This window comes from Dromiciops gliroides, chromosome 4, assembly GCF_019393635.1.
Source record: "Dromiciops gliroides isolate mDroGli1 chromosome 4, mDroGli1.pri, whole genome shotgun sequence".
NCBI classification, from domain to species: Eukaryota; Metazoa; Chordata; class Mammalia; order Microbiotheria; family Microbiotheriidae; genus Dromiciops; species Dromiciops gliroides.
The window spans coordinates 493,732,147-493,747,444 of NC_057864.1; the positions used below are offsets into that span (position 1 = coordinate 493,732,147).

At 54.1% G+C, this 15,298-nt stretch overlaps 2 protein-coding genes across 5 annotated transcripts in view; both read right to left on the minus strand.

Moving 5' to 3' along the window:
* The window catches only part of NDUFA10 (NADH:ubiquinone oxidoreductase subunit A10), a 47,801-nt gene extending 45,134 nt beyond the window's left edge, over positions 1–2,667 (minus strand). Inside the window, exons 1-3 of the mRNA XM_044005453.1 lie at positions 2,489–2,667; positions 681–849; positions 173–388 (exon numbers count right to left, since the gene is read on the minus strand). Of these exons, the coding sequence (XP_043861388.1) occupies positions 173–388; positions 681–849; positions 2,489–2,581 (478 nt within the window). The 5' untranslated portion in view covers positions 2,582–2,667. The remainder of the gene's footprint in view (positions 1–172; positions 389–680; positions 850–2,488) is intronic.
* Positions 2,668–5,453: 2,786 nt separating this feature from the next.
* Positions 5,454–15,298, minus strand: part of USP40 (ubiquitin specific peptidase 40) — a 59,851-nt gene continuing 50,006 nt past the window's right edge. For 2 of the 4 annotated variants that reach the window (XM_044002229.1, XM_044002228.1), the window contains exons 26-32: positions 15,147–15,253; positions 13,484–13,602; positions 13,059–13,124; positions 8,893–9,103; positions 8,588–8,683; positions 7,288–7,382; positions 5,454–6,720 (exon numbers count right to left, since the gene is read on the minus strand). In XM_044002229.1, coding sequence (XP_043858164.1) covers positions 6,591–6,720; positions 7,288–7,382; positions 8,588–8,683; positions 8,893–9,103; positions 13,059–13,124; positions 13,484–13,602; positions 15,147–15,253 — 824 coding nt within the window. In that variant the 3' untranslated portion in view covers positions 5,454–6,590. Of the gene's footprint in view, positions 6,721–7,287; positions 7,383–8,587; positions 8,684–8,892; positions 9,104–13,058; positions 13,125–13,483; positions 13,603–15,146; positions 15,254–15,298 lie in introns of those variants that run through there. The other 2 variants (XR_006356339.1, XM_044002230.1) reach the window with 2 other exon arrangements.

Here is a 15,298-nt window from a genome sequence, read left to right on the forward strand (position 1 = left end):
ACCCTCTGCCTCCAGCATTCACCATTGCTAAGCAGGTTGTAGACAACAAGTGGCCAGCTCAGTCGACATTGCATGGGCAGGGGTGCCAGACTCTAAGGATGTGACCGTGCCCAGCAGATTCAGACACTCCCCCCAACTCCAGCCAGTGAGCAGTGCCCCCGGGGCCCCCCACCTGTGCTCAGTAGGTGCTCCAGAGCATCGGAATACTGCAGAAGGCGGTTAGCATAGAGCCAGGACTGCAGGCGGTAGGCATTTCCGTCATTACTGCTGGGGTCATCGTAGAACTTCTCCAAGCTGCAGTTGCCTCCCAGCTCTGGACTCAGGACTGTTCCACCCCCGGAGGTTTTCTCCGAGTAATGAACGTCGGCTTCAGGAAAGTGCTTCAAACCTGAGGACGACGGGAAAGGAAGTCGTGCGCGGTATGTCCTGGGCCTGCATGTGCTTCATTGGTTTGTGAAGTGTCTGTGAATCCGCTAAATAAAGCAACTGAACAAACTAGACACAGCAATGTTCTCGACAACAAGATCTGCTACACCTTCAGATCAGCACTGGGGGTCTACCCTGCAGACTCCTGGGGACAGTGAGGGACGGGTCTGGGCCAGAGCCTGTAAATCCTGGGGATGTGCTCATTGACAGAAAGGGTCAGGATAACTCTCTCTAGAAGACAGAGGAGGCCTTACCGAGATTTTCCGCTAAACGCTTCGCAAGGTCGCCTTTTCCGGAATATAAGTTGCCATCCACAGTTATCACTTTGCTCTTCTCAGTGAATCTCTTTGTGGTTCTCTCACCAAGTATGTAAGCCAACGGACCATACTGCCGCTGGTGTTGCAAACCTGTATGAATTCCTGCCTGAAGAAAACATCCAGCAATAGCACAAGATAAACACTCCAGGAAGGAATCTCAAATTGTAAGATTTGCTGACTCTGGTGACTGCATTTCAAATCAACATTTATTGAGCCCCTACTGTATACATGACACGATAACAAAAACGTCCCCTACCTTCACTGAGGTTTTATACTCTAGGGAGTGAGATGACATAGACATGCACGCTTGTCAAGTGTCTGTGTGGATGTGGGTGTACACATATAATCCCAACTATAATACAAATCAATCTGTGAAAAGTAGATGAGACGTATAAAAGAAAATGCTTTGTGAGGTCTGAGAGAAAATAGTCTTATTGACTCAATGGAGGAACCGGCATTAGAGTTAGTCTCTTAAATACGGATAAGAATTCAGCTGGCAAATCAATCCTATATTATGATTGGCAAACCAAATGTATGTTAAGCACTGACTATGTGCTGGAAATTGTGCTAAGCACTGGAGACAGAAAGCATGAAAACATTCCCTGACCTCAAGAAACTTGCTTTTTGCAACTCGAGGAGAAAATGTGTCTACAAACTGGTCCACAGAGTAGACATAAAAAGCAGACAGCTACTAAGTTGGTGGTGTCCTAGTGAATAGAGAGGCAGGCCTGGAGTCAGGAAGACCCGAGTTCAAATTTCGCCTCAGACCCTTCCTAGCTGTATGACCCTGGGCAAGTCCCTTCACCCTCTTTGCCTCAGTTTCCTCATCTGTAAAAGGAGCTGGAGAAGCCACTCCAGTATCTTTGCCAAGAAAACCCCAAATGGGGTCACAGGGAGGTGGACAGACAACACGAAGCTGATGGCCTGGGGAAAAGCTGTCTCTCGACTCGTGAAGGAAGCCAGGGATTATTCTCTGCAATGGGGGTCAGGAGGAAGAGCTCGGCCCGTGGGGAAAGCACAAGGGCACAGGGAGAGTCAGAGGAAACACTGAGGCCTGAGACAGGAGATGGGGCGAGCGGCTAGGCCTGGGAGCCTTCCCCAAAGGAGAGAAGCTCCCCGAGGGGAGGCCCTGGCATGGTCAGGAGGCTCTTAGCAAACACCTACTGGAATATAGGGGAGAATCAGAAAGAAAAGGCCTTGGGGAAAGGCCACGGGCACTGAAAGATCTGGGGAGAAATATTCCCCGGGGGATAGAGCACCGGCCCCGGATTCAGGAGGACCTGAGTTCAAATCCTACGTCGGACACTTGACACTAGCTGTGTGACCCCGGGCAAGTCACTTAACCCTCACTGACCCCCCCCCCCAAAAAAGAAAAAAAAAATATTCCCCAAGGAGGCCGCGTCTACACGGGTGAAGTCCCGGGTACAAGGGGCAGGGGACAGCTGGGGCCCAGAGAGGCGGAGCCGGCGTTACCGGGCCTTGAGCCCGGGGAGAAGAGTCCGGCCCCCCGCCCCCGTGATGCCCACATGAGGGGGCCGCCGGCCCAAGGCCCCCCCGCCCCCGCTGTGCCGACGCCCCGAGGCCAGCGGAGCCGCGTGGGGGGGGGGAGTGGGGGGCCCTAGCTCCCACCCGAAGCGCCCCGGGCCGCCTCCGCTTCCCCTGTGCCCCCAGGGTTCCAGGGCAGGGGGGGAAACTGAGGCGAGGGCCCAAGGTCACCGGGGCCCGGCCCGCCCCCGCTCGCTCACCGCGTGTGGGGCGCCTACGGCTCCGAGGGCGCGGACTGACAACGACAAGGACACGGCCCGGGCCGCGCTGGGCCTCAGAAGAACGGCAGCCATCGCGTCCCCACGGCCAGAGGGCGCCTTGTCCTGGCAACGGCCTCCACTGTCAAGGGGGAGCAGCGACCTCCGTGCCTTCCGGTGTCGCCCGGAAGTGACGTAAAGAAAGCGCCGCAGGAGAGGTGGAGCTCAGAGGGGAGGGGCTGAGAGAGGGGGAGGGGAGGGGCTGAGAGCAAGGGGAAGTGAGGGGAGGGGCTGAGAGCGGGGGAGGGGAGGGGCTGAGGGCAGGGGGAAGTGAGGGGAGGGGCTGAGAGCGGGGGAGGGGGGGGCAGGGCTGAGAGCAGGGGAAGTGAGGGGAGGGGCTGAGAGCGGGGGAGGGGAGGGGCTGAGAGCAAGGGGAAGTGAGGGGAGGGGCTGAGAGCGGGGGAGGGGGGGGCAGGGCTGAGAGCTGGGGAAGTGAGGGGAGGGGCTGAGAGCGGGGGAGGGGAGGGGCTGAGAGCAAGGGGAAGTGAGGGGAGGGGCTGAGAGCAAGGGGAGGGGAGGGGCAGGGCTGAGAGCAGGGCAGGGGAGGGGCTGAGAGCAGGAACCAAGCCGACTAAGCCTGGACCCTGCCCCACTTCACAGCTCTTCCAATTCCTGAAGCCCGCCACCCGCCCTCCAGGGTGCAGGGTGAGGGTCACCCCCAGTTGCTCCTCGGGACCCTCATATGCCATGCACTCTGACCTCACCTGTCCTGTGCCCCCCACCTTATTCAGGGGTCAGCAGAAGTCTGAAGGCAGGGAAGGTTCCTCCCCCCCCCCCCTTAGTTTTATTTGGGGGGGAGGGGTGCAAGCATGTCACAGGGTGGACTCATGCTGAGCTTGCCACCTCCAAACAGCTTCCTGTCCCTTTTCCCCAATAACTTGCCAGTCCCAGCCTTCTCCTCTCACATGTGGAAGACTTGGCAGCCATCTCTACTGATGGTATCTCTGAAATGCCAAGGAGAACCCCCCCTCCAATTCCCACGAGGGTAACATTGAGCCAATGGGCGCCTTTGTGGTGAGCACAGTGTGCCGGGCACTCTCACCCTGCACACCTCACAGGAACGCAGGCTTTGACACACACACTGAACAAACATCAGAAACAAGACAGATGGGGGCAGCTAGGTGGCGCAGTGGATAGAGCACCAGCCCTGGAGTCAGGAGGACCTGAGTTCAAATCTGGCCTCAGACACTTAACACTTACTAGCTGTGTGACCCTGGGCAAGTCACTTAACCCCCCATTGCCTCACTAAAAAAAAAAAGAAAAAAAGAAACAAGACAGATGGATGACAAAGTTGGACTAAGGAGGAAGGGAGAATGGGAGGGCAGGGATGGCGGACAGGAGAAGGGGTACACGGCAGCCTGGGAACCTCCTTCTGGAGGGAGTGACAGACACAGGACAACATTCAAGCAGAGCCTTACAAGCATCCCGCCGTGTCCTAGGGTGCCCAGGGCTTGCTGAGCCCCAGCACCGGCCACAGCAGCTTTCCTGGAGAGGCACAGGGAGATGGAGAGAAGCAGCAGGCTTGGGAAGGCTCTCTTGGGCCCAGAAAGGATGACAAGGCTGGGCCAACAGTTTTCTCCAAAACAGATCAGGGTTTGTCAGGGCTGAGGAACCCGCCTCCTTGGGATCAAAGGTGCCTTGGCTGGTCAAGGTGATGTGACCCTGCAGTGTCTGCTGCTTCCTGGGAGCGGGTACTGGGTGTATTCCCAGGCCTGGCCCCTTTTCACAGCCAAAGCTGAACCCTTCAGGACTTTCACCAAAACCAATTATACGGCGATTCTTCACTTAAACCGTTTTTATTTCATTTCCAAAGAATGGGGTGGGGGGGAAGGAGGGTCAAAAAGCTTCTTTGGCTCCAGCAAATTGTCAAGTAGTCAGTTTCCCTTGAAAAGCAGCCCCTTTTGGATGACTCTTCAGAAGAGGAAAGTCACCCAGGACCCACCACTCACTGCAGCTCCAATGCGTCAGGGCAGCAACTGCTGCACTGCCCCTTTAAGGCACAGCCTAAACACTGACCTTGGCCCATGGAGGGGACAAAATGCAGCAAGATCTCTGGCTTCTCATCAGCAGCTTTCAGACTAGAGACCTTATTACAGAAGGAAGACAGGCCTGGCAATTCAGGAGAGAGCTGCAGGAAAAGCCGGGCAAGGCAAAGGGACTTGCTCATCCCCTCTTTGGGGACCCCCCAATGCTCATTTGCAATCCTGAAGTCTTCCAGATGCTTCATGCACACGCTTCCAGCCGAAGGAGCCACACTCACCCAGCATCTTACGGAGCATTCACCGCCAGGACCAAGGGACCCTAAAGGCAAATCCCGACTTTTATGGGGTTGAGGGAAGGGAGAAAGGCTCTGGTCTAGGTCAGTACTGGATAAGCTGAGCTTATTTAGAAGGGAGTTTGCACGCCTATACCCTCTGATTGCTTACTGCCTGGGGGAGGGGGGGGTAATTTCTGGAACTCGAAACTTTAATAAAAAGGCTTCTTACCAAGGGGCTTGTCCATCTGTGGTTCCCGTGCTGCTATGTGATCAGTCCCACACCTGATTCCTGGGCCCCACCTTTTACCCCAGCTCTTAAACTGTCAAACATGTATTTCAAAACAATGAAACAAGTGCCAATGGGTCTTTGGGTGAAATCAAGATGATGGCTCTGACTGAGACCCTCTCCGAGAAAGAAACACTGAAAGACCTCCACAAGGACAGAAGGCTTTTGCTTGTGACAACCTGCTGCCAAGCTTCGGGTTCTACAAGTGTGACCACGGACAGCAGAGATCCTATCCCCCCCCCCCGCCCATCATCCTGGCAGCAGCATCCCAGGAAAGGCTCTCCACCCTGTGGTTGAGATGGCCAGCTAGTGCAGCCAGTTCAGGAGCTGCCAGGAGTCTTTGCAACACCAAGAAGACAATAGGCTTGTTCATACATTCTTTATTTCCGGTCTTTGCCGTAGAAGAATGTCAAAACTCAGCCAAGCAGAACACTGAACATCAAAGTACTACTAACTGAGGAAGCGGTTCAGATGAACCAAACCAACAAGAGGCTTATCTGAATTCTCCGAAAGGCTGGGAATGGAGGCTAACCAGGGAGACTGAGGCATCCAGAATAGAAGAAGAGTGGAAAACATTTTTTAAAACACACCCACAGATTGCTACAGGGAAACAAACCCACGCTATGGAACATTGGTGGTGTCACTTCTGACCTTCAAGGAGGCTAGAAAACTATCCGTTTCATTCTCCAAGTGATGATTCCTGTCTAGCCCTATTTTTTAAATGTCAACGACTACAGTATCATGACCCTAAGATAACAGATTAAACTTACTTCAAAAGGAAACGTGTAAAAGAAATATTATGGGGGAAAAACAGATGAATGGACAGTATCAAACACAGAAAGAAAAAAAGTGTCTGACAGCACCGGGCAGGGCAGCGGCGGCTGCTACTGCCCTCTGCTCTGGAACCTTTCTTAAGGGAGTGTCCCAAAAAGTCTGAAGAGACTCTGGGAAAAGGACTAAGCAGCCACAGAGAAGAGGGAGCTCCAAACAGGTTTGTACCAACCTCCAGTTTTCCTGTGGGGAGCTAAGAACGCCAACATCCCAAACTCTCTCTCGCCAAAGAGCTAAGTTGTATAGGGGCCTCCAAGCACAGCAAGGCCTCAGGTCCTCAAAGAGAATGTCACAGAATGGCATGTTTCCACATGGTGGGTCATTACTGATAAAGTGCATTTACCTCGCTGGAGGCAGAGAAGGATCTCACCACTGGTGATGGAGATCCATTGGCCAAGAGTCTTCAGGGCCTTGGGTCTGTCTACACTGCTGGCCAACTTGCCGGCCAGCCGGTCTTGTCCTTGGAGGGACAAAGCTATCCCACTGGTTTCCCTGAATGAACTGATCATTCCTGTCCCAAGAGCCAACTCCTGCCGTGCTGCCCCAGACGCCTCCTTGTCCCACACTCACTAGTCCTCCCTCCGTCCCTCCCACTCAGACCTGACACAGACTCCTGGGAGTCAGTCAGGCGGTGGGTCACAGCTGGCCTCCTGCAAAGCCCTGCTCTGGCGCTATCTGAAAACGCCCACGTTGATGGAAAGGCCGGCCTCTGGCCTGTGCGGCTTCTCAGGCAGCTGTGCTTCAGTCTCAGTCGTACTGCTCTCTAAGTGGTCACTACATTGCAGCTGGACGGCTTGTCGCCTGGGAGAAAAACAGACAACAGCTCTTGGAGACTGACGCGCCCATCAGTGGCTCCCAGAAGCACCTGCCAGGGATTCTGCTTCCCTCAAGCCCCACTGGCTGCTTCCCCAAGACCTCCAGGGCCCTAGCAGCAGCTCCCAACCTCCCTGAACACACTTCCCTTCCCTCAGACTCTGTTCTGAGAGAAAACTCGATTTTTAAAGGGCTTCCCTTCCTATAATCTGGTAGAACTTTACAAAAATTGAGCTTAATTAAGCCTCAGGATGACCATTACATGAACCAAATGTGAAGAATTCTTATGCCTACTTGACAATCCCTCTCAAGTGGGATGTCCACCCTGCAAAGACTCCAAGAGCCCCCTCCTAACTGCCTTCGGGGAATACAATCACCACAAATAGTCACCATGGTGAACCCACCCTCACCACAACACACATCACTGTGAAGGTGCCTCCCCCACGGGCATCTGGCTCCAAGCCAAGTGGCCAGAAGAGGCTGGCTTTTCTCTGGGCTTTCCTAGGATGGAGCCTGGTCTGTGGGCCCAGCTCCCTGAGGGAAAAATCCCATTACCTTCTCCTCTTTCCCACAAAGAGCTTGATCTGATTCTCTCTTCCAATATCATCTCTTGGGGTACTGAAGTCTCTGTTGTCATCCACCAGAAGGTTCTGTTGATCAAAGCAATGAGTACTTATCATCTTCTAGTACACTAGTTGGGGCAACTGGCCCTATCTAGGGGTGGGGGCACCAGCAGAAGAGGAACAAGGAATTGCAAGAATAATTCCTTTAGCTAGAAAGAGGAATTAAAAAATCAGAACAAGCTAAATTCTAAAGACGTGTAAAACGTGTTGTTTGGTCATTTCCGCTGGGTCAGACACTCCATGCCCCCAGTTGGGGTTTTCTTGGCAGATATACTGGAGTGGCTTACTATTTCCCTTTCTAGCTCATTTTACGAATGGGGAAACTGAGGCAAACAGGGTTAAGTGACTCGCCCAGGGTCACACAGCTAGTAAAGTCTGAGGCTGTATTTGAACTCATGAAGATGAGTCTTCCTGACCTCAGGCCTGGCACTCTATCCACCACACCACCTAGCTGCACAATAGGGAATTGAGATAATATGAAAAAAAGTAGGGAGAGTTTATCAATGTCTTTAGTACCAACTTGGTACTAAGGACCCCTAAAAGACTCTCCCTACTCCTCTCCGACACTGCTGAGGCTATTTTTTTGTCACATCCCTGCCAGTCTAGGGGAGAGAAGGAGGGAAAGGGAGGGCAGCATCGCAGACAGAAAGACAAGACGCCCCAGGCTGCACTAGCAGACAGAATTTCCTCTCCGGAAGTTTCCTGGACCAGGGAGGTCACACGTCTCTTCTCTCTCGCCAAGGGGAAACAGAAGTCGAATACACCATTGGCCTTAGATCCTGCCTTGTGCTTACCAGAGCTCCAGACGCCATCTTTCACTCCCTCTCTCACTCAGATTTCTTGGGCCCAGGAGAGCAGGCCCTGGGCAGGGCTTCAGGCACTTCAGACCACCCCCTTTTCCTCCTCCTCCTCCTCCTCCTTTGGTTCACACCTACATTTTATTCATTCAAGTCTTGGAGAGAAAGCTCTGTCTCAGAGGTGCAAAGACAAGTCTAGAACCTGGGTCTTCCCATCTTCCAGACCAGCTCTAGCTCTCTGCAGCCCTGCCTGACCTGGGCTTTGGCTGTTGGGATCCCCTCAGCACACTCATTCCTCCTTCCAAGCACCTTTCTGAGCAAAAGTAAACTTTGGAAACACTTAGGCTACATGCTAACAACAAAATGGGGTCGGGGAGGGAACGCAATGCCTTCTTCCTCTCCCAGAACCAATGAATCCGCCTGTTAGACTTTTACCTTCACTCCAATAATATCTCCATCTTTCAGGTAATACGGGGCCATCTGCAAATTCTCGGGCCTTTTCTTCTTTTTCCTCTTGGAAACCTGCTGGTCCTATTAACAAGGAAAAGTCAATGAATTTGTGAAGCACGTGGTGGGGACAGGGTTGGGACAGCTCTCTTCCTGTCTCCTCGGCCACAGGGAACCCGGCTGAAGGAAGCCTCACAATATGGCCTGGCCACTAAGATGACATAAGGCGAGGCCCTCCATGAAGAAGGACCTTATCAGTGCCCACCCCAGGGAAGGCGGCCCCAAGGCGTTACCCAGCTAGAGATGGGCATCCATTCAAATTTCTCCGGGAAGTACTTGGCGATCTCAATGTTGTCCACAGAGAGGCAGTAATGGGCAGCCACAGCCTGCCGCAAGGATGAAGCCGTGCACTCGTTAATGATGTCCCACACAAAGTCCACAGTGGGGTAGTAGGCCCGCTCCCCAGGGATGCCCATCTGGGTCCTTAACAGCATGTCCTTGGGGCTGCAAGAGAAAAGAATCAAAAGTCCAACAGGGCAATGGAGCCAGGGACCGACAGCTGACTGAATGCAATGAGTACCGGACTCAACATGAGGATGTTACATTTGCCTCAGTTTTCTTCTCTGCTAAATGGAGATCATACTGAGTCTTCTCCCCCTGGGTGGCAGTGAGGTTCACATAAGAAAATCTACCTGCACGCACTTTGCAAAGCTCCATAAACGCAGGTTTCTTGGGGGTGGGGGTCAGAGGGGGTAGTACAGTGGAGAGCTGGTACCAGAGGGAGTTGGCGGCCGGCAGGAGGGTCCTCAGGGGCCAGAGCCCAGCCAGCCCTGAGAACACCCCCTTCCACAGCACCCCTGACAACCCGCAGCGCGGATCAGTCACCAACTCCCCTAGTACACTAGGGTCTGCTGCAGTCCCCGGCCCCTTGGGCCCTGCCTCGGCCCTCTCCACCCAGGCTGCTGAGCCTGCAGGACAGCTGCCCACAAACAGCCTACGCGCATCCACTCCCCACTCGTGGTCTCCACTCCCTGGGGCGGACCTCAGTCTTCCTCGGGTGGAGGCCCTAGCATTGTGCTGTGCCCCCAGGCCCCCGTCCCCCACTCCATGTAAAACCCTCACTGCAGCTTGCCAGATTCTAGCCCTTCTCCCTTCTCCTACAAAGCTTCCAGCTGGGCCCCCCATGGATGGGGCTCCATCAGCCAGCAGAGGAAGTGAGGGCCCATAAGACTGCCCGCTTCCTGACAGATCCCTGTGCGACCTTCTGGCCACACACCTGGCTGCTTGGCCTCACCTGGCCCACCTCTGCCCGCCCCTGCCTCCCCACATCCACTGCTCTCAGCTGGGCTTCCTGCTAGGCCTCCTCCTCCTGGGTCCTCTGCACAGGTGAATCCCCCCAGTCACCAGACTCCCATCACCCGGGGGCCCTGCCTGGCCAGCCCCTGGCCACTTTGCCCCATTGTTCTCATGACCCTCTCCAGCCAATCGGCTGGACATTCTCCGGACTCAATGCTCCACCTCTCTCCTCTTCTCTGAGAAGCCCACCCTCTGACTGTGTTCCCGCTCACGGGCCTCCGCCAAGAGGAAGCCTCCCTTCGCTGGATCCAAGATGGCCACGCCTGCGCTTCCTGTTGCTTTTTCTTCAAAACACCCTGCCTGGTCCGGAGCACACACTGAGCCCAAAGAGCAGCACTTGCGCTCCGTCGCCCTCCCCCCATTCTTGTTCTCTGGTCCCTGGGCCACCTCCTCGTCACCTATCTGGGCATAGAGGGTGTGTTCACTGTAGGAGAGAATGGAGGAACCCCTGGATGGGCCACACGATCCTCAGGCTGGAGCCCAAAGAAGCAGAGGGGAGGAGGGAGCATCTGAGGCCTCTGCCTCGACCCCGTACTGGCCTGCTCTTCCCTGGTCACGATTTCACCAACAATACCCTCTATGCCCATGTCAGTCACTCTCAGGGAGCTACACAGAGGTCAGCAGGCACCGAGGCCTTCTTGTTCCCATGGCTTGCCAACTTCCATCTTCCTCCTCTATAAGGTTCTGCAAGTCCATCAGGGGCACCAGCGCCTGCCTCCCCGCAAGGAGAGCTAGCCTTTGGGGGCTGAGGCGTCACTGCCTTCTCCAGTGTGACGGCTCCTAAGCCAGAAACAGGCCCAAGACCCGTGCGCGACAGGCCCCGCTGAGGTCTGAACTCTCCTCCCTTGTTTCACTTCTAGCTGTAGCAGCTGATGGAGGTCAGGGGAGCTGTTCTGATGACCCGATGGATCATCCCAGTTCTTGTTTATTCTCATCCAATGCCAACTTGCATTCCTGCTTTGATGGGGTAACACTTGTCACATCGAGACCGTGACTCCTACAGTGGCCGTGGGATCAGGGACATCTACACGACTCAATCTTCTGTGATGCCAGTGGTCTTTGCCAAGTCCCAGGCTGGCCGCCTCTCACCCTAGCGAGAAGTCGAGAATATAGAGGCTCGAGGCCGCAGCCTCGCCGACCAGCCTTGGGCGCCTGGCATCTCTCACTTGGGAGCCACGTTCTTCACTCTCTGCCCCGAGTCATCAATCAGCACCAGGCCAGTCGACTAGAGGGTCCAAGAACTTATGTATCGAGCTCCTCCCCTCGCCCCTCCTCTGTGACACGTGTCGCTCACTCCTAGGGACCACTGAGCCTGCTGAGAAGCCCTGCCCCCTGGGGGCATGGTGGGGCCCAAGAGGAAGGAGACCTCCATCGGTGCTGCAGTCACAGGACCCGGGTTCAGACTGGCCTCTCCCACTGACTAGCCATCAGTCCCTCCACTGGAAGATGCGAGGCCGGACTAGAAGAGCCCTAGCTCCAGTCCTGTCCGAAGAGTGCCCGCGATGGCCAAGAGCAAGGAGACACTTCAGGGATTCCAGGATGAAACCGGGACAGAAGCAGCAGGACCCCCAGGGCCTCAGAAGAACAAACTCACTGGGAGCACCCCCAACCATGACCACAGAGCTCCCCAAGGAAACACCGTGGATTTTACCCTGACGGACCCAGAAAAGCACAGAGGGGCCAAGCCTGCTCATGGTCTGGGGAAGGATGCCAGGGCAGTCATCATCAACACCATGAGGGAATCAAAGTGAGCATTGTGGGGGGGATGTTAGCAAGGGCTGAGGGGTGTATGTGTGTGTGAGTGTATGCGTGTGCGTGTGTGACTGTGCGTGTGAGTGTGCATGTGTGAGTGTGTGAGAATGTATATGTGAGTGTGTGTGAATGTGAGTGTGAGTACATGTGTGTGTGCTGTGTGTGCATGTATATGTGAGTGTGTGCGTGCGTGTGAGAGTGGGTACACACTGTATGACATGCATGAGTGTATGTGTGAATGTGAGTGTGAGTACATGTGTGTGTATTGTGTGTGTGCAAGTATATGTGAGTGTGTGCGTGCATGTGAGAGTGGGTACACACTGTATGACATGCACATGAGTGTGTGTGAATGTGTGAGTACACGTGTGTATTGTGTGTGTGCATGTATATGTGAGTGTGTGTGTGAGAGTGGGTACACACTGACATGCACATGAGTGTATGTGTGAATGTGAGTGTAAGTACATGTGTGTGTATTGTGTGTGCATGTATATGTGAGTGTGTGTGTGAGAGTGGGTACACACTGTATGACATGCACATGAGTGTGTGTGAGTGTGAGTACATGTGTGTGTGCTGTGTGTGCATGTATATGTGAGTGTGTGTGTGAGTGGGTACACTGTATGACATGCACATGAGTGTATGTGTGAATGTGAGTGTGAGTACATGTGTGTGTATTGTGTGTGTGCATGTATATGTGAGTGTGTGTGAGAGTGGGTACACACTATGACATGCACATGAGTGTGTGTGAGTACATGTGTGTGTGTGCTGTGTGTGTGCATGTATATATGAGTGTGTGTGTGTGAGAGTGGGTAGACACTGTATGACATGCACATGAGGGTGTGTGTGAATGTGAGTGTGAGTACATGTGTGTGTGCTGTGTGTGTGCATGTATATGTGAGTGTGTGTGTGTGTGAGAGTGGGTATACACTGTATGACATGCACATGAGTGTGTGTGTGAGTGCGAGTACATTGTGTGTGTGAGAGTGGGTACACACTGTATGACATGCACATGAGTGTGTGTGAGTACATGTGTGTGTGCATGTATATACGAGTGTGTGTATGTGAGAGTGGGTAGACACTGTATGACATGCACATGAGGGTGTGTGTGTGAATGTGAGTGTGAGTACATGTGTGTGTTGTGTGTGTGCATGTATATGTGAGTGTGTGTGTGTGTGAGTGGGTACACTCTGTATGACATGCACATGAGTGTATGTGTGAATGTGAGTGTGAGTACATGTGTGTGTGCGCTGTGTGTGTGCGTGTATATGTGAGTGTGTGTGTGAGAGTGGGTACACACTGTATGACATGCACATGAGTGTGTGTGTGCATGTGTAAAGGCAGTGGAAATTCTTACCCCAAGTTCTCTCCTTTCTGAAGAGGCTCTATGCAAATCTGAGTTCTCCCTCCCACTTTGTACTCCCTGGTAGGGAAAAAAAAAAGAGAAATCAGGTGATTTATTCACCCCATGTTTCTGTTTTTCATTTTGCTGACTTTGCACATGTAAAACCTTGTACTCAATCAGACCATGACATATTTCCTACAGGGCTTCAGACTAAGCACAGAGATGCACATGTCCCTGCTCACTTGGGCTTACAAGATGGCGGACTTCAGCCATTCCAAGCAAAGTTTAAACGGGGGACTCACAAAAGAGAAGGAGCAGGAGAAAAGCTCCCCCTTAATATCTGCCTGAACTGACTTATCTCGCCATCAATCCATCTCACAATCCAGCTCTGTAGTGTTGCAACAGACTGAAGGTGGAGGGTCCAACTAGAAACCTACTTGAGTTGTTGCTGGTTGTTTCGTAAAAGCCTGCCTGGACGCTTACTTTCCATGGTCCAGGCTCTGAGAAAGTCAGCAGATGGAAAACTGAGCTCCAGCAAAGATGGCAAGATCATGGCCTGGAAAAGGAGACAACATCCCCGAGATGTTAAGAAGCCGCCCTCTCTCAAGGGCTTGCCCTATGCGTGATGACGCGCCATGGCGGGGAGCGCTTGCCTGAGTTTGCCTCGGTCAGACTGGGAAAGAGGGAGCCCCTCTTCCCGAATCGGCATCTGCTCTTCTGCGCTTCAGTTTCCCAAAGCATATTTCTGAAACTGCTTCCTGTGTGCGCTGAGGGAGTCCCCCCCGCCCCGACCCCAGGAAGTGTAGAGAGGCCTGTTCCCAAGGTTTACCAGGGTAGTCTCCAGACCTTCACTCAGGGCCCGAGTCCCACTGTGCGCCAGCCCCCTTCCATCACCCATGACAGGGATCTCTAAGCTACAGGAAGAGGACAGGTTTCTTCTGGGAGAAGCAGCCCCATCTCTGCCACATGCGTCTCCATCCTACAGGAGCATCCCAGCTCGTGAGCCTGCCCGATGACCAAGTGTCCCCTGAGGCCACATTATCTTCTGGAGAACAGTTAGTTGTTCAGCTCCTCCAAATGCCTAACCAGCCTTCCAAGGAAGGCCTCCCCCAGGACCTCGTCTGGCCTCCTAACCCAGGGGACTGAATGACTGTCCTCCGAGAACCTCTGGGCCTCCTGGGCTGACAAGGACACTCATCTCATACTGGGATCCAAAACCTCAACCCCACAAAAGGCCAAGGACGGCTGCTGTAGCTGCAGCCACTCGTCTGAAGGCAGAGCTGGGATTTCAGGATTTCTGAGGTAGCCAAAAGAACTAGTAGCACCCCAGGTAATGCAGTGACTGAGGAGCCATCCTGGGCCTGGACTGGGGGAACCCTGCAGGAGGAAGGCACTCCTGACGTCCCAGACACCCTGTTTTAGGAAGGGCCCAGCTAAACCAGAGCCCCTAACAGAGCGGCCGGCCTGATGCCGACCGGCTCCGAGATTCTTCTGCGGCCGACCGGAGAGGAGACTGAGGGAGGGCCCGACAGGACTGCCCTATGAGGAGGGTTACCTCAATTCTACTTGGCTGCTGGGACAAAGGGTGGGTGGGACAGAGACAAAGATTTGAGCTTAATGTAAGGAAAGACTTCCTGACCATCCGGACGGCGAACCGGGATGGGGCGAGGCTTCGAGGAAAGGCTGGATGACTACGGGCTCACAGAGAAGTCAGAGGGCTCCCGCACGCAGGCACAGGACGGTGCCTGGGGCTGAGCCACCTGGGTCCCCCACCAGCCCTGACAAACACAAGAACCATGGGTCAGAAAGGAAAGGGGATGGCTTCCTAACACCCTGTGAAAAACACCAGACTTGCTCAGTATCTACTGACAACGACCAGGAGCATGCAAGTGGCCAAGACTCTGGCTCAGACAGAAGGGCCCCAGGACGGCAAGCGGAAGGAAACCCACAGCAGGAAAACGCCCGAGCCTTGTGTCTGTGCCGCCGGATGACCGGCTGGCACCCCGATCCCAGCACACCCCAGGGAAAGGCCAGTGAGGGTCATCTTACTATTTCACCGACACCAGCCCAGTCCTGAGGTAGGCAGAGAACAAGCCTGACCTGACGCTTGAGCTCCGCCACAGAAGCCTCTTCTGAGATCTCGACGTCACCCACAAAAGTCAATGGTGTTTCGGGCTGGCCAACTTCCAGAACATCTCCATGCAGATCTGGATGCGTATCAGACACATAAGAACAGGTCACAGACAGGCTGC